General features: G+C 53.7%; 7 protein-coding genes across 7 annotated transcripts; 2 read left to right on the top strand and 5 right to left on the bottom strand.

The window, feature by feature from the left end:
• Positions 1-214: 214 nt before the first annotated feature.
• BDY24DRAFT_25045 (uncharacterized protein) lies at positions 215-2602 on the bottom strand. The gene is made up of 4 exons (XM_076636774.1): positions 2538-2602; positions 2364-2420; positions 2077-2289; positions 215-1545 (listed from the first exon to the last, which is right to left on the bottom strand). Exons 1-4 carry the CDS (start codon positions 2565-2567, stop codon positions 379-381), a joined length of 1467 nt encoding a protein of 488 aa, XP_076497639.1. The 5' UTR covers positions 2568-2602; the 3' UTR covers positions 215-378.
• A 63-nt stretch (positions 2603-2665) lies between these two features.
• Positions 2666-4117, top strand: BDY24DRAFT_385315 (AP-2 complex subunit sigma). The gene is made up of 5 exons (XM_076639944.1): positions 2666-2820; positions 2963-3034; positions 3464-3489; positions 3570-3664; positions 3763-4117. The coding sequence occupies exons 1-5, from the start codon at positions 2737-2739 to the stop codon at positions 3915-3917; spliced, it is 432 nt and encodes a 143-aa protein (XP_076497638.1). The 5' UTR covers positions 2666-2736; the 3' UTR covers positions 3918-4117.
• Positions 4118-5025: 908 nt separating this feature from the next.
• Positions 5026-8514, top strand: BDY24DRAFT_385311 (regulator of chromosome condensation 1/beta-lactamase-inhibitor protein II). Its single transcript, XM_076639943.1, has 16 exons — positions 5026-5115; positions 5246-5270; positions 5417-5455; positions 5759-6086; positions 6279-6408; positions 6503-6510; positions 6590-6749; positions 6820-6971; positions 7044-7061; positions 7135-7213; positions 7310-7376; positions 7452-7540; positions 7616-7697; positions 7781-7955; positions 8033-8198; positions 8307-8514. The coding sequence occupies exons 1-16, from the start codon at positions 5061-5063 to the stop codon at positions 8330-8332; spliced, it is 1599 nt and encodes a 532-aa protein (XP_076497637.1). The 5' UTR covers positions 5026-5060; the 3' UTR covers positions 8333-8514.
• A 537-nt stretch (positions 8515-9051) lies between these two features.
• BDY24DRAFT_24965 (uncharacterized protein) lies at positions 9052-10634 on the bottom strand. Its single transcript, XM_076636768.1, has 2 exons — positions 9711-10634; positions 9052-9633 (listed from the first exon to the last, which is right to left on the bottom strand). Exons 1-2 carry the CDS (start codon positions 10549-10551, stop codon positions 9275-9277), a joined length of 1200 nt encoding a protein of 399 aa, XP_076497636.1. The 5' UTR covers positions 10552-10634; the 3' UTR covers positions 9052-9274.
• Positions 10635-13392: 2758 nt separating this feature from the next.
• On the bottom strand, positions 13393-15974 carry SEH1 (Seh1p). The gene is made up of 10 exons (XM_076639942.1): positions 15775-15974; positions 15492-15604; positions 15023-15054; positions 14845-14924; positions 14646-14752; positions 14259-14573; positions 13855-14156; positions 13653-13738; positions 13553-13558; positions 13393-13468 (listed from the first exon to the last, which is right to left on the bottom strand). Exons 1-10 carry the CDS (start codon positions 15821-15823, stop codon positions 13407-13409), a joined length of 1152 nt encoding a protein of 383 aa, XP_076497635.1. The 5' UTR covers positions 15824-15974; the 3' UTR covers positions 13393-13406.
• Positions 15975-16266: 292 nt separating this feature from the next.
• Positions 16267-18379, bottom strand: SUR2 (sphingosine hydroxylase). The gene is made up of 5 exons (XM_076639941.1): positions 17977-18379; positions 17599-17867; positions 17170-17455; positions 17007-17077; positions 16267-16887 (listed from the first exon to the last, which is right to left on the bottom strand). Exons 1-5 carry the CDS (start codon positions 18292-18294, stop codon positions 16749-16751), a joined length of 1083 nt encoding a protein of 360 aa, XP_076497634.1. The 5' UTR covers positions 18295-18379; the 3' UTR covers positions 16267-16748.
• Positions 18380-18526: 147 nt separating this feature from the next.
• Positions 18527-20582, bottom strand: MSW1 (tryptophan--tRNA ligase MSW1). Its single transcript, XM_076637694.1, has 6 exons — positions 20294-20582; positions 20011-20223; positions 19849-19929; positions 19652-19764; positions 19443-19564; positions 18527-19331 (listed from the first exon to the last, which is right to left on the bottom strand). Exons 1-6 carry the CDS (start codon positions 20477-20479, stop codon positions 18865-18867), a joined length of 1182 nt encoding a protein of 393 aa, XP_076497633.1. The 5' UTR covers positions 20480-20582; the 3' UTR covers positions 18527-18864.
• Between the last annotated feature and the right edge of the window lie 225 nt (positions 20583-20807).

Raw genomic sequence — 20807 nt, 5'->3', positions numbered from 1 at the left:
AGGAGCAGAAGAGAGAAAGCGAAGAGACAGCGAGAGAAGGTGGTAGGTAGGATTGTTTGAAGCAGATGCGAAGGGTGTAAGTAAAGCGAGGTGAGAAAGGATATACGAAATGGTCGAGTGTGGTAGTGAAGAGATAGAGCCAAAAACAAGTGTGGAAATTGGACGTGAAGCAAAGAAGGGGAAAAAAAGTGCGACGCGACGAGGCTGAGTCGAAAAGGATTCGAAACGAGACCGGCAAGGGCAACCCGTCCGAGCAGAGAAAGTGCGAACGTAGAGTGGATAGATGACGTGAAAATAAGCAAGAGACGAAAACGAAGCAGATGGGGAGGACTAATAAGCAAGCAAAGGGAACGAAACGAGCATCCTTCGAAACCAGTCCTACACCTGAGCGGACGGGAGAGGGATGTTCATCACCGCGGCGAGGGAAGCGAGGGTTGGATACGAGGAGGAGGAAGGTTGGTCGTAGTAGGAGGGGGAAGGGGTGGGTGCTGCTGATTCGGGAGGAGTGTGAGGACGCGCCGAGTCGTTCGAGGACGAGGTGGACGAGGAGGCTCGAGAGGGAGGTTCCGAGGAGAGAGAGAGATGATCGAAAGTGGGAGTGAAGGCTTGTTGTTGGTATGGGTTGGTAAGATAAGGAGGACAGGCGGAGATGGGGGGCTGCTCCGAGTTCGGTGTGAGGTGCGAGGAGGAAGAGGGAGGGAGGGAGGTCGTCGAGTCCGTCGCTGATGGGAAGTATCCTCCTCCTACCGACAGATCGAAATCCATAGGTGTCGAAGCTTCTGAGCCAACTCCTCCCGTCACACTCGTCGCTGTCCCCGTGCTCGATTCCTCTCCTCCCGTCGCGTCCAACCCTCCTCCGACCTTCTTCTTCTTCCCAAACCCACCAGCTCCCTTCCCCCATCTCCCACCCTTGCCCTTCTTGAGTCCCAACAGCCCCGTCTCTCCTCTCTGTCCATCCACCAGATACTCCGGAATCAATCCTTCCCCCACGAGGTATTTTCCTACAGCTAAGCGAAACTTCCTCTCCGTACTCCCATCTTTCCCGATCAGAGGAAGAGGATCGACAGGAGGGACTTCCTCCTCCGACGCGAAGAGTTTTCGGTACGCGAGGAGAGCGGACCAGTAGCTGAGGTATTTGTCGCGGACGAGTACGAACGAGGCAGGCGAGATGTGCTGGGAAGATCGAAAGGTTTGTTCGGAGGGTGTGAGGAAGGGTGGAGGTGGTGCTGGAATCGAAGACTGAGGGAGGGAAGAAGTAAAAGTGAAAACATGGAAAGCGTCAGAGATGGGATGTGAGACGAAGGAGTCGAAGGGGATGAGGTTGAGGCGATGGAGAGCGAGAGAGAAAGGAGAACGCGGACGAACTCGACCGTAAGGCTTCGGCTTCGTCGCTTTTCCCTTCCCAGCCTTGGGAGGTCTTCCTCTCTTGGGACCATCAACTTGAGGAGCAGGAGAGTCGGTTGCGGATCGTGCGACGAAGCGACCTGCGTGTTTGGAGGTTTGTTGAGGAGCGAGGAGGAGAGCGTCGGCTTCCTTTTTGGCGGCCTGGATCGAGACCAAGGAGAAAGGGAATGGAGAGGAAGTTAGCTTGATTGAGTATAGAAGAGTATGAAGAAACATGAGCTTGAACAGTGAGAGGAAGAAGATTGAAAGAAGAGAGAGCGAATGAGGGAGATGGGAAAGGGAAGTGGAGGACAAAGAGGACGACGAGGTCTTGCCCTCCTCCTTTGGTTGTCCTCCAGCAGCGACGGATCGATACCGGAGCCTCGGACTTTACAGCAATCGCAAGGAGAGAGTACCCAAACATCAAGAGACTTTGTTCGCACCCATCCTCCAAGAAGAAGGAGAAGCGATGAGGGGAGGAGTAGGCAACGACGTTGACCGAGCCCTCCCTCCTCTCCTCCTCCTCTCGCGGTAGACTCTCCTTCCACCCGCCCAAACTAGGCTCTCCTGCCCCTTTTTTCTCCCAGAGCCTTCCTTATCGCACTATCCGTCACCTCGACCCTCAAAACCTGCCTCTCCAAGAGACCGGGCGCTCCAAAAACGCGACGAGGGAAAGAGGGGAAGAGGGCTCACGAGTTTTTGGTTGGCGTTCCTAAACTTCACTCCTAGGGCTTCAGCGTTCTGTTGAATCTTCTCGAGGATGAGCTCGAAGGTCTCGGGAGGCAGCTGGGAGTGGTTGATCCTTGGTACGACGATCGTAGGTTCGTCGCAAAGGACGGGGAACTCGACGTCGTCGCGAGAGACGAAGACGAACTGGTCGGCGAGAGGAGGGAGGTGGAAGTTGACCTGTCGGAAGACGAGGCTACGAGTCAGTCCCTGCAGAGAAACGCGTGTGAGAAGTTAAGAGAGGGGATACTAACCTCTTCTCTCGAGTCTGAGATGTCCCAGGGCCAGTTTGAGAGAGTTTTGAAGGCAGACTGAAGGGCGAGAAAGAAAAAGGAAGGGACACCGTGAGCTCTCGTCTCCCCTCTCCTCTCCCGCCTCCCGGTGTGCGAGAAAAAATGCGAGACATTGCGGAGACGAGAGATACGTACCTGTTGCTCGGGTCCCAAGAAGGTGGACATGCTCGGAAGTTTTCGTCGGGAGTTGTGGGTGGGAGAGAGAAGGGAGGAAGGAGAGGTCGAGCTCACGAAATGAAGCTGCTTCACTCCCCCTCCTCCACCTTTGTTCCTCAAACACCCTCTCCCTTTTCTTCCATCCTTTCTCTCTACCTTTTCTCGACTCCTCCCAGCTATGATCCGGTTCATTCTCATCCAAAATCGTCAAGGAAAGACTCGTTTGAGCAAGTGGTATGTGCCCTTCGAGGACGACGAGAAGGTCAGTCGACAGCTCAGCTCAGCTTCCCTCTTTTTCATCCCCTTCCTTTTCGCTCGTGTCACCTTCCCGAGCTCGTTCCAAATCATTTCCGAAATCTCGGCCATGTTGAGAACTCAAGTACTGACCATCTTGCTTTCTACAGGTCCGTCTGAGAGGAGAGGTGCACAGGCTCATCGCCCCGAGAGATCAAAAGTATCAGTCCAACTTCGTCGAGGTGAGTCTCCCTTTCTGCCGTTCTTTGGTGATGTTCTGGTGGGTAGGAAGGACTGGGTTCTATCGGGTTTGAATTGAAGGTCGTAGGGCTTTTGGATGAAGGATGAGAGAGCTTCAGGGAGGGAAGGAAGGAAGGACGTCGACCTCGCCTTCCTCCTTTGTTTCCTTCGCCTCACTCTTGCCTGGCCTGGAAGAGGTGGAACTGTTCGGCTACTACTGCTGAGTAGGACATGTCAGGATACTTTCACTTCCAGCTTGGTACTCGAAGTGCTCAGAAGTCAAACGCTTCTAACAGGAGGATCAGCTCGAGCGAGCTCACCCCTCCCCTCCTCCTCCTTCGAGCTCACCTCACCTCGTCTCACCTTCCCTCCCTTCTCCCGCTTTCCCCCCACCGTCTTCCTGACTCTCTCTTCCTCCACCTTCTCTGCAGTTCCGTAATTACAAGATCGTCTACAGGTCCGTCCTCCCCAATCTCTCCCCAATCCATCTCAATCAAACTCGCGTCTGACCGATCTCTCCTCCATCTCTGGCTCCAGACGTTACGCCGGTCTGTTCTTCTGCATCTGCGTCGACTCCAACGACAACGAACTAGCCTACCTGGAAGCCATTCATCTCTTCGTTGAGGTTCTGGGTGAGTCCGAGCGTCTTCCAAACTCAAAAACTCAGCCCATCTCTCGATTCTGACCTCTCCGCCCTCCCCTGCCCCTCCTCGACCCTCCCCAACCATAGATGCCTTCTTCCAGAACGTGTGTGAGCTAGACCTTGTTTTCAACTTCTATAAAGTCTACTCTATCCTTGACGAGGTTTTCCTTGCCGGGGAGATCGAGGAAACGAGCAAAAACGTCGTCCTGGACCGCCTGGACTTCTTGGAGAAGCTCGAGTAGGCGCTGGGAGTGGTTTACTAGGCTGGAACGGGCTGGGAGGACTGGTGGGACCGAGTTTGGATGGTTTGGAGGGACGTCGTGTGGGAGGACGATAGTTATACCCAGGAGAGGAGGGAGCGAGGGAGCCGATGGGAGGAAGCGTCGACCTCAGGCAGGTCTAGGAGGGAAGGAAACGATTTTTGATGACATCTTTACGCGCATCCACTTTCTCAAGTCAGTTTGCAGAACTTCGACTTCGAAATCTAAACACCGTCGACGCGACTCGAGCCTGACGAAGACACGAAGGTCTCCTCGCGGCACCTCCTCCTCCTCCCCCCTCACCCATCACTCTCTCCTTCCTCCCTTCGCCTTAGCTTCTCTCGCCAACGGTCGTTCGAGATGATCCGCTTCATTCTAGTCCAGAATCGATCTCTCCTCGTAAACCTCGCTCCTGAACGTCCACTCTTCTTCCTCCCGTCTCGTCGTCTGCAGAAGATACGCTGGCCTCTGTTTTTGCATCGGTGCAGATTCTAGCGACAACAATCTTTCCAATCTTGAAGCTATCCATCTCTCTGTCGAAGTCCTAGGCTCGTCCGTCTCCGCTTCTGCGTTCAAACGTCGAGCTGACGCGCGTCTCTTTTCTCTTTCCGTCCCTCCCTCTCCCCATTCCTCCTCCTCCCTCCTTCGGGTCTTCCACCAGCAGACGCCTTCTTCCAGAACATGAACGAACTCGATCTGGTTTTCAACGCTACGCCCTTCTCGACGAGATCTTCCTCGCCGGCGAAATCGAGCAGACCAGCAAGAACGTCGTGCTCGATCGACTGGAATACTTGGAGGGCCTCGCATAGGAAGCACCTGCTGGAGAGGTTCATTGAAGACTTGGGCTGAAGGAGTGCACGTGGAAGGAGATGGGAAGAGGAGGACGACCGAGCTCGGCGGAGAGTGGTAGCTCGATAGAAAGAGACGATTTTTGATGACCTTTCTACGCACAACCTTTCCACCGCTTCCTTCTTTGCATGCTTCGAGCAGTTTTCTGGCTTGTTTGCTCCTTGAGAGCTCCTGGGTTACGACCGTGTGAGGAGGGAAGTCAGCTTCGACATTTGAAGTGTCCCTCCCTTGTTGACCTTCCAACTCGATCTTTCTCTTTCCTCCATCCAACTCAAGATGACCACAGAAGCATCTTCTTCCACGGCTCCTCAAGAGCAGACTTGGGGTCGAGGTATGTACCAACCCACACCCGTTTTTCTGCTTGAACTACCAGAATCGAGTCAGAGCCAATGGAAGCTGACCTTTGCTCGTCCTTCCCTCCCTCGCTACCCTTCCCATCCGTCGTTCTTGCGAATAAACAGTCCTCCTTTGCGGAGGAACTGACTGGTACGTTCTTACTCCCCTTTCTGCATGTTTCGCTGCCTTTCCAGGGAGATCTACGTTGAGAATCAGACCGATAAAAGAGAAAAGACCAAACATCGAGCTGACCTTCTCCTCTCCTTCCTTCCTCTCCTTTCCCCTTCTTCCTCCAGGCCCAACCTCGGAAAAAAGGCCAAGGGCGAGACCGATGAGTGAGTCTTTTAATCTCGACTACTCGATCGAGCTATTGGTTTCTGGATGGAAGACAAGGAAAGGGAGGAAGAAGGGGAGGGAGGAAGGAGAGAGAGGGAGCTCGGTCCACGAGGAGGACGCGATTGCTTTTCCCCTGCGACCGCGAGGGAAATTTGGCGAGAATTACCTCTGAGGATCGTCCCCGAAGCCGCTCCGATCCGTGGCTTGCGGTATTACTCGTTTTCCCTCCTCTCCTACGGCTGAAGCTCAGGCTCAAAATCGAGGACAAAAGAGGGCTGACTCGACCTTCTTCAATCACCCAGACGACCCGACCTGCTCTCCCCTCACATCATTCGATCTCTCTCCAACGTCAAGACCACCGCTGTCTTCTCATCTTCTTCCTCGGATCACGTCGTTTGCTTGGATGTCAACGGCCACGCCTACCTCTTCGGACGAAACTTCCCTCCCGCTCTCGGTCCTTCAGCCCAAGGCCCTTTCATTTCCGAGGCTCTACCCAAACACGTCTCCCCAGCAACCTTCGGAGCCGATCCTTCTGCCAAGTTCGTCTCTGCTGTAACGGGAAAGAACGTCACCATCCTCATCGACTCTGAGGGAAGCGCTTGGTCGGCTGGTGAGAACAAAGTCGGACAGGTAAGTCGCTCTCTTTCTTCGTCTCTTCTCTCTTCCCGTCCCGTGTCTGTTTTGAGACGGTGAATGGACTATGGGAAGTAAGAAGGCAGAGGAGGAGACAGACAATGCTCAGTAAAGATGCCGCCGAGCTCAGTGGGCAGGGGAAACGACGGCTTCGACTGACTCGCGTCTTCTCCTTTCGCACCTTCGCAGTGTGGGCTCAGCATCAACCAAGCCGAGATCAAGACGTTCACCAAGATTGCCGGTCCCTGGGGAGCTAGCAAGATTGTCTCTGGATCAGCTGGAGTCAACTTCTCGCTCTTGCTTTCGGACGACGGACGAGGTGAGTTTCCCTGAACGCGTCCTTCCGTCTTCTGCATTTTCGAGGTCTCGTAGACGTCTGGCTGATACAATTATGTTTGTTTATTCTTTCCAAGTCTACGCTGTAGGTGCACCTATCGTTTATCGCTCCTACATCCCTGGGCTGACATTCTTCGCCGTCTTCTCCTCACTCTCTTCAACAGTTCGGTTCAGCAGAAAACGGTCAGCTCGGTAACGGACGAACTGGAGAGCACATCGTCTCCGCTGGAAAGAACGCTTTCGAGGTCAACTGGCAACCTCAACTCGTTCGAGGAGCTCTCGAGGGCAAGAAGGTCGTTTCCGTCGCCTCTGGTCACTCTCACAGTTCGTTCTCCATCGTCGACTCTTTCCTCCGCACAAATTGTCCAAAGCTGACTCTGCTCCTTGTCCACAGGTCTAGCTCTCGATTCTGAGGGCTTTGTGTACGCCTGGGGATACGGAGGCTACTGTCGGATGGGACTTCAAGATCAAAAGGACCGTCTTCTCCCCGTCGATATCCCCCAGTTCGCTCAAGAACGAGTGACCGCGCGAGCCAAGTTCATCAGCGTGCGTTCGAATACTTATCCTCTTTATCTTTTCGTCCAACGCTGACCAGTCCTCGTCCTTTCTATCGACCAGTGCGGAGCTTCGTGCTCGGTTCGTCCTCGTCTCCTGCTCCTTCTTCCTCTGACCTTCCCGCTGACCTTCGCTTCGGCTTGATCCTTCGCAGACGGTAATCGACAACTCAAACACCTACTACATCGCTGGAAAGTTCAAGACTACCGGTCCTGGGTCAGGAGGAGCACCTTGTTCGTCTTTTCACCTTCGTCGTCTCGACGCGTCGCTTCTCGTGACTCACGCGTCCTTCCTCGCTCCTCATCATTGTTTACTCACACCTCCATCAGACACGACCTTCAAGTACCTCGGAGATCTCATGGGTCTCAAGGTTCTGAAAACGGCCGCGGGAACTGGGTGAGTTTTCAACAGCACTCTCGATTCCAAACCTCGTCCACTGACTTTCCTTCCCCTTCGTTCTCGTTCTGACAGAGCCAACTTCGCTCTTTGCGAAGCAGTTGACAAGGAGGAGCTTGGAATGACTCTCTCTGTTGGATTCGGCCAGGGGACTTTGAACGGAGGCGAGAATCCCGCTCTTGACCTTTTTGCACGTCGAGGAGACGAAGGCTGATCGTGTTTGCTTTTTCGCTCTTTAGAACTCGGCCTCGGAGAGGATCAACCCAAGAGTGCTACCCAGCCTACCAAGCTCATGCATCTTGCCGGAATGAAGGTCCTCGAGTGAGTTTTTCCTCATTTTCCCTTCGAGTCTCCCTCCAACGACGCTGACATCTCGTCGTCTCTTTCTCCCTCCTTCCCCACAGCGTCGCCGCTGCTGCTCACTCGGCTGTCTTCCTCGTCGTCCCCAACGACAAATACTCCGAGCTTCCTAGGCATCCCGACGTCGAAGTCGAGGAGGAGGGAGATCTTTGCTCGATTTGCTCCCTCGAGAAAGTCGACACGGAAGGAGAAGTCGAGGGACCCCTGGCTTGTGATATGGTCCGTCTCTTCTCTCATCTTCCTCTCCTTCTCGAGTCACTGACGTGCCTTCCTCGTTTCTTTTCCTCTCCTCCCAGTGCGACAAGGCGTTCCACATCGGTTGCCTCTCCCCTCCTCTCCTCGAATTCCCCTCCGAGCCAGAATGGTTCTGCTCCGATTGCTCCGTCCCTTCTGAACCTGAGAGGAACCAAATCACGGCGGCGAACGGTGCTGCGAAGAGGAAGGGAGACGACGGTGGAGACAGTACGTTGCCCTCGTTCCACGTCGCGTCGAGAGCTCGAGAAGACGAGACGAGACACGAGCTGACTTCTTCGTCTGCTCCGTTATCTTTCTGGTATCGGTCGGAAACAGAGAAGGGAGCCAAGAAGCAGAAGTAGTGAGGTTCGTTGATATGGCGAGAGCGACTGGGGGATTGAAAAGAGGGTTGAGGAGGTTTGTTGTCGAGGTCGGAGACGACGCGTCGATTTGGTTGTATTCTAGCTTTCCTTGGGTTCCGGTTCTAGTATTCTTTTTGGGTCGACATATAGTTTTATCTGAAAGTTTTTTCAGACTTTCGGGAAATGCGAAGACGAGACGAAAGAGCTCGTCGATGTTCCGCTTCCCGCTTCCGTGTATTTGAAGAAGAACGCATCGTATCAGAGACTGAGACTGGAGAAAGAAAGAGAAAAGGCAGTCTAACGAAAGTGTGCGAGTATGAAGTCTAGTTTAATTGAGGAGGATGCAAAGATGTAAACAAGAAAGAAAGAAAAGGACGAGAGGAGACGGCGACGCGACGGTTTCAGAGACGAGCACGAGAGAAGGAGAGACGGATGAAACGAGGGAAGAGAAGGAGCGTCAAGCTATGATGAGTGGAAGGAGTGTCTACGAGGGCTAGGTTTGACTAGCAAAGATTGTTCGAGGTAGAGAGAGTGGAGGAAAGAGAAGGAGGCACAATGTCCGAGTCGCTAAGGAGGGAGGATTTGGAAGAGACTGAAACAAAACGAGAACAAACAGAGAGGTTACCGAGCAAAAAGTTGAGAGTCAACTAAGAAAGAAGGGAGGGCTATAGATGTCCGTTGAGTGGATCAAGGGGAGAGAAAAGGGGAAGAACGAGACCACCAGCACCAAAGAAGCCCAATCGAGAGAAAACAGTAGCAAACAACGCGAGAGAAGAGGTTCGAAACAGAGCAACAAGAGAGATGGAAAACAAGACGGACGAGAAAGCAAACCGAGCCAAAAAGGGAGAAAAAGAGAAGAGATACAAACGAAAACGAGACAGCGGACTCAACAACGACAGACCGAAGCCCTACACCCAACCCTCATCATCAAAGCACGCACTACTACCACCCTTGGGACGCTTTTCTTCCAATCAAGTTTCCCGAGCTCTGAACCCTCCTGACCTGAGAGGCGTACCCTCCTCCCCCTCGAGAAGTCGACGCGAAACGAGGATGTTGGTGTTGCTGCTGTTGCTGGTATCCTTCGACGGGAGGGTGCCGAGCGTGTTGATGGACGTACTGATGAGGCGGAGGGTAGGAGTAGGAAGCGGGCGAAGGTTCATAGTAGGGAGAGGGAGGCGACTGGAGTTGGGGACGGCAGGAGTTGGACCCGAAGAGGATCGACGACGACGACGCGTATTGATGCTGGGGTGAGGTAGGGGAGTAGTAGGACTGGGCAGAGGGTGGTGAAAGGGGGTAGTAGTCTGAAAAAATAAAGAGACGAACGAAACGATGATCAGTCGAGGCGAGGGAATCAGAGAGAGGACGCGACGAGACTCACCGTATCCTCGACCCGCGTCGGACGTTCTTCGTCCCATCCCTTGTCCAGAGATCCCAACGGACTCGTAGATACCAGGAAGCCTGTCGATCGATCCGACTGTCACTCGTCGTCCAGAGCCGTTCGAGACCACTCGTTCTCGTCCCAGGTTGAGTCCTGAAACCCCCTCCTCCTCGAGTTCCCAGTTGCCTCCAAGAGGAGTCCTCAAGGCGCTGTCCTCGGAGGCGATTGAGATTCGTGGGGAGGAGGGAGGGGACTGCAGTTGGTTCTGAGAGGGGAATGGGAAGGAGGGAGGATCGAGAGGCGAAGGGATGGGAGAGCGATGTTGGTAGAAGGAGGAGGCGAGAGGAGCCGAGATGGTGAGAGGAGTGGTTCGAAGTGCTCGAGAAGCAGCGAAGCTGGCGAGAGGAGAAGTGGCGGAGATGGATCGTCGGTAAGGAGTGTGAATGGGAGCCGTAGATGGAGGTATGGTGTTGAGTCGAGAACGAGGAGGAAGGGTGGAGACTCCGAGGAGGTTGACGCTGGGAGACGACGGCCTGGAGGAGTTGAACGACGAGAGGGATGCGAAGGATCGAGTCGACTCCACGTCGGAGACTACGGAAGCAGTCTCGACGTCGACAAGTGCGAAAGGGATGGCGACGGCGACGGGAGCTTGCTCTTCGACGGGAGGCTGTTCCTCGACTTTCGACGCGACGGGCTCCTCGACCTTGGACGCGACGGCGACCTCCTCCACCTCCACCTCCTCCTCGACTGTGATCTCGACGTCCTCTTGAGGCTGCTGTTCCGGCATCCGCTGCTTGAGAACAGGTTGTTTCGGCTTGACGACTTCGGCGACGCACGACATGGATTCGATGATGTCCAATCCAGGTCGTTTCTGAACAAAGCAGGAGCAAGAGCAAGGAGCAGAATCAGTGCAAGCTTGCAGGTTACATTGTGGCTCGAGGGGAAGGCAGGGATTTTACTTACCCTTCCCCAACCCTGGTAGGGAAAAGCCCGTTCACGAGAAGCGGTCACGGTCGAAGTTGAGCTTGACGCTTTCCTCTGGCGGTTGGCCTTCGGTTTGGGACCAGCTCGACGTTGATAGGTGAGGGCCCTATTCGAGAGGTGAACGGAAAGGGAAGGGAAGAAAAGGAAGAGGAAGTCAGACACTGAGAAGAGAGCGGAGGCGCGACTGAAACGAGACGAGCGAGGACGAAAGGACAAGAAAGTATCGAAAACTCACTCGGAGAGAGTAGTGAACCTGTCAAACTTCGGATGAATCCAAAGTCGTTCTCCGAGTTTTCTGTTGAAGGGAAAAGTTGAAGAGGGGAGGGGAAAAGGGGCGAGTCAGAAACGGTTGGGGAAGGAAGGCAGGCGTGTTTCGACCTTGAGAAACGAGAAGGAGGGGAAGAAGAACGAGACTCACCCATCAGTGAGAGGTTGGCATCGAGAGAACTAGAGCCGATGGAAGAAGAAAAAGGGTGAGATGAGGAAAATTCAGCGACGAAGAGAAGGCCACGAAGGGGAAAGTCGGGGCTCGACGCGTTGTTGTTTTTGCGCAAGAAAGAGAAGAAGAAAGAGCTGCGACGAAAGTGAAAGGAAATGGGAGGAAAACTCACACCGTAGATATCCATCTTTGAGAAGAGGAAGGGTGAAGGACGGAGGTTGGATGACCAGGTGAAGGAAGGAAGGGAGGAAAAGGGGTAGGAACGAAAAGGAAGGCGAAGAAGGTCAGCGCTGATCTTCCTCACAAAAGAACGGATCTAGCTCATATTCAGAACGAACCTGTCTGATGAAACTCTCGAAGTTCGAGTGCTTGTAGAGCTGAGGGAGAACGTCCTTCGCAAACTTGACAGGATCGACTAGGGGAAGCAAAGGGGGAGTAGATGTTTGGTGAGGAGAGTCAGCTCAATCTTCGTTCTTCCTACCACATGAAACGGGGATTCCGGAGCAAAAAAAATAACTCACCAACAGCCAAAGTCTTATCATCGGAGCACCATCGAATGTCGTTCTCCTCAGGGTTAGGATGGTGGTCTTGAAGATGACTGAAGAGTCGAGGAAGGAAGAAGAGCGTGTCAGTCCTGTCCCAACGTGAATGAATCCCAAGCTTCCCCTCCTCGCTCCCCTCCTCCCTTCCCCCTTTTCTCGAATACGATGTTGAGAGAAGAAAAAACGAAGGTAGACACTCACGCAAAAAGCTTCGTCAAGAAGTTCGTGCTCTTCTTATCCAGCAAGAGCGTCGCGAGAGCAGAAGGTTGGACGTGAGACGAAGATGTCGCCAAACGTCGGCGTTCCTCCCGTAGAGCGGAGGCGGAGATAGCAGCGGATTTAGGCATGGCGAGTAGGAGAGAGGAGGGGAGGGAAGGGAGGAGGGGAGGTTGGGAGACGGTGTGAAGATGGGGAGGGAGCGGGGAGGGAGAACGAGAGGGAGAGAAGTCGAGAGAAGGTGATGGTTGAAGAAGAAAGGAAGGCGAGGAGAGGGCAGGGTAGGCAGGGGACACCTAGGGGGTGGAGGAAGGAGTCAAAAGAAGGATTGATTAACTCCGTCCTTCTTTACTCCTGTCCATCATCTTCCCGCGCCCCATCGTTTCTTCGAGTTTCGGAAGCTACTTCGCAGATCCTAGTGCGAGCGATGAGATTTTTCGAGCGTCCTGGACCTGAGGACAGAAATAGAGATACGAGTAGAGAAGATGCAGGATCAGCATGAGCTTTTGCTGGCTTCGAGGAACCTGGGGGCGTTGAAGGGGGTGAGAAACAAACCTACCAAGCATCGACTCGACTGTGTACTGTTTCAGCTCTCTCCTCCCTCCTGGAGAAATAAAGAACCGTAAGAAAAATCGCCGTCTGTGAGTACTGGTCTGTAGGCAACGTGAAGAAGGACGTCTTAGTAGAGAACCGAGGGCGAACGAGCTGCCGGTCGACACGACTCTCCTCGTCTCACCTCCTCCCAACGCAGGAGACTGTGCGACTTTTTAGCTCGGACCTGTAATAAGGAGACGAAACGAGAACTCAATCAGTCGTCGTTCGTTCCAACACGGGTTGCAGGAGAGACAGGAAGGGATCCGAGACCGAGATTGAAACGAGAGATCCGAGACGCGACGCGTGCGTCGAAGCGTATAAAGTATAAATATGGTTCGAGGCTGACAGTTGTGAACAGGCAGAAGGGATATCAGCTGCTAATCAACGAGGACTCGAAGGGAGAAAAGTGAAGGGAAGAAAGAGAAGAGAGGAAACGACGACGCGACGACCCCTGGGCCGAGGAAATCGAAAGCTGAGGGGAAACGCATGACGAGCGAAAGCAAAAGGGGAAAAGAAGGAGCGTCGACTGACTTCCCAACCCAAGCCCTGTTCAGCTTCCGAGGAAAGGCGTCCGAAAGAGGGAAGGTGAGATGTTCCCTCGCCAAGATAAAGAGGAGGAAGGAAGAGAAGGCGAGAAGGCGACGCAAGGTCGACGCCCTTCCCTCCCGCTGCCCCCTGTAGGAAGCAAAAGGAACTCGAAGAACAGCTGTTAAAAAAGATCATAAGGTCAGGCTTGGGCTCGACTCGGAAGTAGAGAGGAGAAGGAAGGCTGTGGAGATGAGAAGAGAAGGAAAGGAGGGAGGAGAGCTCACGTCCGGGTTTCTCATCGTTCCTGCACCTCCTTCAATTCCTCTCGTGTCAGCTTCATCTACAGAACGCATCTTTCTTTTCGAAAGATCAGAACAAGCAGGAGTTAAAGGATCATTCCATGGCGTCTTCGGCTTGAGCGTCGAAGACTGCGAGGCAAGCGTAGTTATCTGCGTCTGAAGACGAGAAAGATGTAAGAGGGCAGGTCAGTTGAGGAGTTAAAGGAATGATAAGGCAAACTGGAGAGAGCAGTGGCTTACAAGTAGCTGTGAGAGGAGCAGGGGGAAGGGAAGAAGACGGGGTCAGCTCGAGCAGCCTCTCAAAGGGCAAAGTGTGCGATCTCGACGAAGAGTGCCTCACCTTTCCACAGTCGAACTTTCCCGTCGTCTCCACTCGAGGTCAAGACTGTTCCAGTAACGTTCCACTCCACTCGAGTGATCGTTCGTCTGAAAAGATCGCGTCGAAGGAGAAGTCGCGTCGAACGAGGAAGAGATCAGCCTCGTGCTCGTTCTTCGCGTCGGTTGCCGTTCTCACAGCGATGCGAGGAAGTTCGAAGACTCACCCGTGATCGTTCATCTCAGCAACAACCTCTCCTGCCCACTGTCCGTCGGATCCAGCTCCCTCTCCCGTCGTGACCTTCCAGATCCTCACGAACCCGTCCCTCGATCCAGTCGCAATGAGGTGGAACTCCCGTCCACATGAAGGGGCCCAAGAGACGGTGGTGATAAGCTTGCTGCCGATGGGAGAAACTGGTGTGGAAGATTGGGGAGGGAACGCGGAGGAAGGGGTTGAGGGAAGAGCTGGTGCGTTGAGAGTGAGAGTGAGGAGGTGAACGGGAGGAGAGGGTTGAGGGAGGGAGATGATCTGGAAGAAAAAAGGAAGCAAACGGAAGAGAGAGGCGATGAATGATCAAACTCTTGAAATTGGTGAAGAGGCGAAAGAGGGAAGAAGAGCTCAAAAACTCACCTGAACGTCTCCGTCCGATCCTTCCCCGACGGCGACGACCATTCCCCACCACTTCTCCTTACACCAGCTCAAGCATCGCCCCCCACCTCCAACCTCGTTCCCTCCCGAGGCTGTAGAAGCTCCAACGGACTCCGCAGGTCCTCCCGTCCTACCGAGCATTCTCGAGATGCCTCCTTCGGCCGGGTGAGGCTGAGAGGGCTTGTCGTCTCCAGCGATGAGCGAGGGAATGTGAGGAGAGGATAGAGGGTACCAGTCGTGAAGGGAAGGAAGAGATGGAGCGTAGAGTCGAAGATGAGAGTCGGAGGAGATGGTGGCCTGTGGAGGACGAAGGAAGAAGAAAGGGTCAGGACGCGACCTCAAAGCAGAGGGCAGGGCGGAAGGACGAACGAGACGAAGACCGAATTCAGATGGAGCAAAGGCAAGATCTCGCACCGACCCTTTGGACTCTACAAGCTTAGCGATAGAATGCCATCTCTTTCCAGAGTTGCGCGGTTCTGGTCAAAAGGGAAGAAAGGAGGAAGGGGAAGGGTCGGTGAGCTCGAGTTTGGCCCAAATCTCGAACGCAAGTGGCAAGTGGCAGACGAACCGTCGTTGTTCTCCTCCCATATCCGAACAGTCCGATCGTACGAACAAGACGCGAGGAGAGGTCCGTGTTCGGGATGAGACCTGAAGAGACGGAGGGAAAGGTGAGCTCGAGCTCGAGGCCGAGGAAGGAAGGAAGAAGGGAAGATGGAGGAGCTGAGAGGTTAGGATGGAGGACGTACCAGGCAATCTTGGCGATGGGAGAGTCGTGGGCCTGTTTGATGCGAGGTCAAACAACCAGGGTCAGTCTCGATGCAAGGCAAAAGAAAGCAAGGTCGAAGGTGGAGCTGAAGGAAGGAGAAAGAGAGGCCGAGCTCGTTTCTCGCAACCCTCCTAGACGTCCATCCACGAGCTCCTGCTCGTGGTCCACTCCATCCCACCTTTGCAGACTACTGTCAAGAAGACCTCGAGCTCCTCCCGACGTTGCTAGGCGACGCCAACAGAGCACAGGAGCGTTCGTCGACCCGAGCTCGACGCTTCCCTCTCCTCCTTCCCTCCCTTCTCTCCCTCGACCCTACGACTCAACTGCCACCACGACAAGCTCACCGACTTCTCCGTTCGGTGGTTTCACTTTGTGTTGCCTGCTCGTGCGCCCTCACCATCGTCGCTCCTCCGTGTCAAGAACAAGAGACCAAGCTCGGTGCAACTCACCTTCCAGCTCTCCTCCACCTCCCAGCTCCCATCAACTCCTCTCCGCCAGACCTTGATCTTCTGATCAGCACTCGCAGTCGCTAATCGAGTTCCAAAGTAGTCGTAGGCGGCATCTGCATGCGAAGAGCGTCAGAACGGAAAGATAGAAGGAGCAAGGTCAGCTCGAAGGAAAGGAAAAGGGAAAGGGAGATGGGTCGTCGAGCTCGTTGTTCCCGCTGGATCTCAAGCTCCCGAGAGAGAGCCTCAGAGCGGCAAGGGAAGATGGAAAGGGGATGGGACGTACCTGTGATGAGATCCGTGTGGGTCGAGGGGAGGATGGAAGATTGATGCATCTTTGTCGAGGTCGACGTTTGGGGAGAACCAATTGAGAGAGCAGAGGGAGAGCTGAGAGCGGGAGTTTCGACGAGGTCGCTAGGGAGAGAGTGCTTTGATTTTTTCCGGGAGGTAATCACAGTGGATGTTAACCTCGTTTGTGCATCTGTACTCTAACTGAACAACCTCGTTTCATCTCTGTGCTCTTCTTACAACCATTTTTCTCCCAGCCGCGAGGACGCGTCGCCCAAACCCAGCCCTGCGTCGCCTCTCTTTCTCTTTCCCGTTTCTGAGAATTGAAGAACATCGACATCTCACCCCCTTCAACCACTTCATCTTCATCATCCACCCTTCCCCCGTCCCACCACGTCTTGACCCACAGCTCCAACAAGGCACGTCTTTTTCAGCTCTCGTCCAATCCGATGATCGCTCTCCTTCGAGTAGCAGCAGACCTCTACAGTACGGGCGAGCTGGAGATTTTCAGAGAAACGCTTTCAAGGGTTTGCGGTGGCGAATGAGGGAGGCTGTCAAGGAGGAAGCGTTGAAGCCTCACGAGAAGGAAGCGAGGGAACGACTCGTCGACGCGTCGAGTCGAGTCGAGTGGGCAAAGCAATCGAGGTCGTTCAAATCCAAGATCAAGCAAAACGATCAGCAAGCAGAGATAAACGAGGTGGGTAATTATTAGAGGTGAAAGGGGGTAGACGAAAAGTCTGATTAAGGTAAGAAGTCGCGACCCTGCCGCGACGGACGAGTTTTGGGAACGAAGAGAGAGTGACTATAAAGACGTAGAGGACTGTAGGTGTTGTGTGAATGTAAGTGTGTGGTCGTGAAAGAAAAGCATGCGAAAAAACGAGAGAGAAAGACAAGAAAAAAAAAAGCAAAGAGCACGAAAAGAGGGAAGAAGAAAGAGAACGAGAGAGAGAGTCGTTTGTTGTTTTCACTGTTCTAGTCGAGCTTGTAGCTCTTCTCGAGCTGATCGATCTCTGCTTCCGCACTGGAACCGACGGCCATGTGTCGGTTGTTGACTTGTTCCCGAGTCATGACGGTGTCGAAGATGATGTCCCAGCGAGTGAAGAACGGTTGACTGAATGGCGGCCGAGGAGGAAAGAGAAGAAGGGACGCGAAGGGGAGGGTGTCAGTGAGAACTTTTGGGAGAGTTTCGATTCAGGGAGAAGGATGACTGGTTGATAGAAAGAGACTCACGAGAAGTTCTTCTTCATCCCGAACGACTGATGATGAATATCATGGTAGTCGGCGTTGTTGGAGAACAGGAGCTGTATGCGCAACGAACAAACGAACGAATCGAAGGTCAGCTCCTCCTCTCCTCCCTTTGTGCTTCCCTCCAAGAGAGAGAGAGAAGACTTACCTGCATCGGATCCCACCAGATCTTATACCCCGAATGATCATCCACCGTCTTCAAACTCGCGAACCCAAACAGCAAGATCTTCTGTCGCACGGTCATCATGCTGGCGGCCTCGGCGAGGGTAGCGGAGAGGGTGTCGAGGAGGAACCCTTCGACGGGGTGGTTGTAGAGCGCTCCGAACGCGTAAGGGACGTAGAGACGGTGGTGGTGGGAGTGGAAGTTTCGGTAGAGCCAGGGGACCTCGTGCATGAGTTTGTGGAGGAAGAACTGCCAGGTGTCGATGATGAAGCTGAACGAGAGGAGGAGCGGACGAGGGAAGGAGAGGGACGTCAGCTTGGACCTTTCTTCCTTCCTTCCCTCCTTCGACCGCCCAAACCTCCAGACGAAAGCAAGTCGAGAAAGGATATAGAAGAACTGAAACCAAGTACTCACAAAGCCAACCCAAACTGCAAGATCGGGACTCCCCACCAGTAGCTGAACTCGACGAGGTGCCTCCCTGCTCCGCTCCTCAACACGGCCTCTCCGTTGTTCTCCCCCAGCAGCACCATCACCAACTGAGCCACCCTCGGAGCGTACTTCTGAGCCATCACCATCCCGTGATCTACAAAGATCTCTCTAGGGAGGACGATCTCGTCCGGTTCGATCCACATGAGGCCCAAAGCCGTTTGGACGACGTGCTGGAAGACGACGGCTTTGATGAGCTGAAAACATCACCAAGAGTGAAGATCGGCAGCGATACAAAACCATCAGTACGTTCCTTACACTCCTAGTAATCCAAACGATTTACTACTCTGGGAAAAAGACACTCACCTGTCCCAGCGTCACCCTGTTCCTCCTCGTCACCTCCTCGCTCTCATGAAGTCTCCTCCTCTCAAAGTACCCAAACTTTGCCTCGTCCAGGAACCAGAACAGTCCGCCCAGGAACCAGTAAGCCAGGATAGGAACGGCTAGGGCTGTGTATCGATCCGAGATTCCTGGGATCAAGGTGGTTTGGAAGGAGTGGTAGAAAGGGTAGGAGGAAGGAGGTAAGGGCGAAGGAGGGGAGAGGAGCGAGAGGAGGGAAGAGTTGATCAGGGGGAAGAGAGGAGAGGAGAACCCTTGCGTTAGGGAGGAGGAGGAGGAGTTCATTCGCGAGGAAGAGGAGGAGGAAGGGGAAAAAGGAAGGGAGGGAGGTAGGAAGGGAAGGTGGTCGTTGGGCAGGAGAAGAGAGACGGAGGAAGGAAGGAGAAGCTGAATTGGGAGCTCGGTCAGCATTCTCGCCGAACGCTTGGGGGGTTTTTTTTTTTTTTTTTTTTCTACTTCTTCTCATTCACGTCGCTCTGAAGACGGCAGAGGGGAAAAAATGGAGTCGACGGGGAGTGGGTCACAACATAGTTCTCAGAGCTTTGTTTTTATCTAGTGCGCGTTCGAAAGAAAAGCACAAAAGCCGAGGTTCGACGCGTCCGCTCGAGGTTTCTTCGTTCCCCTTCTTTGAATGCGTGCTTGGAACGTTGATTCCCTTTCTCGCTTTCGTGCATGAATAGAAAGAGCAGAGATCAGAGGGTCTGAGAAGATCAAGCAAGCCTTTGTTGACTTTTCGTACAACGTTCATCCCTTCGAAAGAGAGAGAGTCGACGAGCTTTTCGTCTCTCCTTTGCCTTCGAGCCCTCTCTCCAACCCAAGATCCCTCTCCTGGAGCAAAGTTACAACCTCATCTCTCTACAAAGCGCCCAAGCCAACCTTTTCCTTGACCTCCTCCAACACCTCCCTCGCCCTCTCTCTCGCCTTCCTCGCTCCTCTCTCCCCGACCTCCCTCAAATACGCATCCTCCGCTCCTCCCCTCTTCCCAAACCTCTCCATCTCCCTCCTAACCGCTCCGATCTTCCCTTCCACTCCCTCCGCCACCGCCGATTTGAACTCCTTCATACTGAAATCCCTGAACCTGTCCGCCGCGTGGTCGACGTTCTCTCCCGTGCAGGCCGAGTGGATGGAGAGCAGGTTGCTGACTCCTGGACGGGAGACGGGGTCGAAGGAGATGAAAGGGAGCGAGTCGGTCAGGGCTGTGCGGAGTTTGGATTGGATGGAGGGGTAAGGGTCGGTGAGGAGGATTCGGGAGGAGAGGTCCGGCGAGGATTTCGACATTTTTTGGAGAGGGTTCCGGAGGGAGAGGATTCGTTTGGAAGGGGCTGAAGAAAGAAAGAAAGGGAGAGAAAGAGTTAAGATCTCTGCGAGAGAGAGAGACGAGGCGAGAAGAGAGGAGAAGAGAGGGAGAAGGAGAGAGAGAGAGAGTAACGAACTGATGAGGACGCGAGGTTGAGGGAAAGTGTTCTTTCCGAACCGTTTGTTGAACGTTTTAGCAATGTCTCGAGAGAGTTCGAGGTGCTGCTCTTGATCTTCTCCTACCGGAACGTGGGTAGCTCTGTCGAAAAACAAGGCCCGTCGATCAGTCAACGACGAGGCAAGAGACGCGGACGGGAGGAGGAGAGGGAACGACGGCAAGACGAACTTGTAAAGCAAGATATCTGCCGCTTGGAGAACAGGGTAGGCGAAAAGACCGAGATGGAGCTCATCGTCAGAGACTTCGGCTACCGATCCGTTCTTCTGATCAGCGATTTTGCCCTAGGAAAAGGAAGAACGACCGACGGTGAGCTCGAGCTCGAACGGGAGAAAGGAAGGAGGGAAAACGAGGACGAGAGCTCTCACCTTCCAAGTAGTCATCCTGTTCAACTTGCCCATAGGAGTAATCGTGTTGAGGATCCAAGCGAGTTCAGCATGTTCGGGTACCTGTTTTATCAAAGAAGCCGGAAGATCAGCGATCGGACGGAGAAGGGAGGAAGGAAGGGGAAAGAAAGGCGTCGAGCTCACCATGTCCTGATGGTACAAAGTGCTCCTCTCTGGATCGATCCCGCATGCCAACAGACTAGCCATCATATCCCTTCGATCCGCTTTGAGCGTCTTGGGATCCTTGGGGATGGTGATCGCATGTAGACCGACGATGGAGTAGTAGATGGAGTCTTCGGAAGAGGCTGAGTTCTGGAGGTCGACCCAGTTGGAGATTGCTCCTAGGTAGTTTCCAAGCTGCAAGAGGAATCGAGAAGAGTGTTCAGCAATGGGAAGAGGAACAAAAGGATTGGGAGAAGTGACTAACGTGGATGGTTCCACTTGGTTGAATGCCCGAGAAGATGACTCGAGGAGGAGGAGATGAAGAGGAAGAGGAGGAGGAAGGAGAGGTCGAAGGAGGGGTGGCCGAGGACGAAGATCTCGTAGAGAGAAGTGACAAGGACGAGGTTGATTTAGATATCGAACGACAGGAAGAGGAGAGGCGAAGAGACATGGTGAAGAGGAAAACAGTTGCTGAGGTTGTCGACGTTGGGAGGAACGAGCTGAATGAGCTTCGAATCGAACGCAAGAAACGAGCTTCCGGTCGTTCCTTCCCTTCTTCACATTCAACTCTGCTCTACTAGAAGACCAGAATCTCACACATCCCCAAGGTCTGACTCTTCGCTTTCTCATTGATTCTCACTTCTCCCCCGATCTAGATAATCAAGCTGATTTTCCGACGCGTCGCTCGTCTCCCTCCCCTCTGCCTCTCCTCTCTCCCAAAATAACACAAGTTGTAATCGGTACAGTAAAGAATAGAAGAAGAGGCAAGCTAAAATGAC

Source organism: Mrakia frigida (genome assembly GCF_051309035.1).
Source record: "Mrakia frigida strain ATCC 22029 unplaced genomic scaffold BDY24scaffold_11, whole genome shotgun sequence".
Classification (NCBI taxonomy): Eukaryota; Fungi; Basidiomycota; class Tremellomycetes; order Cystofilobasidiales; family Mrakiaceae; genus Mrakia; species Mrakia frigida.
Note: the sequence above shows the minus strand (reverse complement) of the source record. Positions and strands in the feature narration are given on the sequence as shown.

Bases quoted from the DNA above. Each gene is read 5' to 3' on its own strand.
- BDY24DRAFT_25045 (XM_076636774.1), bottom strand. From the start codon at position 2,567: ATGTCCACCTTCTTGGGACCCGAGCAACAG. The intron at 2,421-2,537 runs GTACGTATCTCT...CTCGCCCTTCAG, and splicing joins TCTTGGGACCCGAGCAACAG to TCTGCCTTCAAAACTCTCTC. The intron at 1,546-2,076 runs GTGAGCCCTCTT...GTCTCGATCCAG, and splicing joins GGAACGCCAACCAAAAACTC to GCCGCCAAAAAGGAAGCCGA.
- BDY24DRAFT_385315 (XM_076639944.1), top strand. From the start codon at position 2,737: ATGATCCGGTTCATTCTCATCCAAAATCGTCAAGGAAAGACTCGTTTG. The intron at 3,035-3,463 runs GTGAGTCTCCCT...CCTTCTCTGCAG, and splicing joins ATCAGTCCAACTTCGTCGAG to TTCCGTAATTACAAGATCGT. The intron at 3,490-3,569 runs GTCCGTCCTCCC...CTCTGGCTCCAG, and splicing joins AATTACAAGATCGTCTACAG to ACGTTACGCCGGTCTGTTCT.
- BDY24DRAFT_385311 (XM_076639943.1), top strand. From the start codon at position 5,061: ATGACCACAGAAGCATCTTCTTCCACGGCTCCTCAAGAGCAGACTTGG. The intron at 5,271-5,416 runs GTACGTTCTTAC...TTCTTCCTCCAG, and splicing joins CTTTGCGGAGGAACTGACTG to GCCCAACCTCGGAAAAAAGG. The intron at 5,456-5,758 runs GTGAGTCTTTTA...TCAATCACCCAG, and splicing joins GCCAAGGGCGAGACCGATGA to ACGACCCGACCTGCTCTCCC.
- BDY24DRAFT_24965 (XM_076636768.1), bottom strand. From the start codon at position 10,551: ATGTCGTGCGTCGCCGAAGTCGTCAAGCCGAAACAACCTGTTCTCAAG. The intron at 9,634-9,710 runs GTGAGTCTCGTC...TTATTTTTTCAG, and splicing joins CGACGCGGGTCGAGGATACG to ACTACTACCCCCTTTCACCA.
- SEH1 (XM_076639942.1), bottom strand. From the start codon at position 15,823: ATGCATCAATCTTCCATCCTCCCCTCGACCCACACGGATCTCATCACA. The intron at 15,055-15,491 runs GTGAGTTGCACC...CGCATCAAACAG, and splicing joins AGGTGGAGGAGAGCTGGAAG to GCCCACGACTCTCCCATCGC. The intron at 14,753-14,844 runs GTTCGTCTGCCA...CCTTTTGACCAG, and splicing joins ATGGGAGGAGAACAACGACG to AACCGCGCAACTCTGGAAAG.
- SUR2 (XM_076639941.1), bottom strand. From the start codon at position 18,294: ATGAACTCCTCCTCCTCCTCCCTAACGCAAGGGTTCTCCTCTCCTCTC. The intron at 17,456-17,598 runs GTGAGTACTTGG...CCTCTCGTTCAG, and splicing joins TTGCAGTTTGGGTTGGCTTT to CTTCATCATCGACACCTGGC. The intron at 16,888-17,006 runs GTGAGTCTCTTT...GCCGCCATTCAG, and splicing joins GGGATGAAGAAGAACTTCTC to TCAACCGTTCTTCACTCGCT.
- MSW1 (XM_076637694.1), bottom strand. From the start codon at position 20,479: ATGTCTCTTCGCCTCTCCTCTTCCTGTCGTTCGATATCTAAATCAACC. The intron at 19,565-19,651 runs GTTCGTCTTGCC...GTTTTTCGACAG, and splicing joins GCAGATATCTTGCTTTACAA to AGCTACCCACGTTCCGGTAG. The intron at 19,332-19,442 runs GTTCGTTACTCT...TTCTTTCTTCAG, and splicing joins TCAACCTCGCGTCCTCATCA to CCCCTTCCAAACGAATCCTC.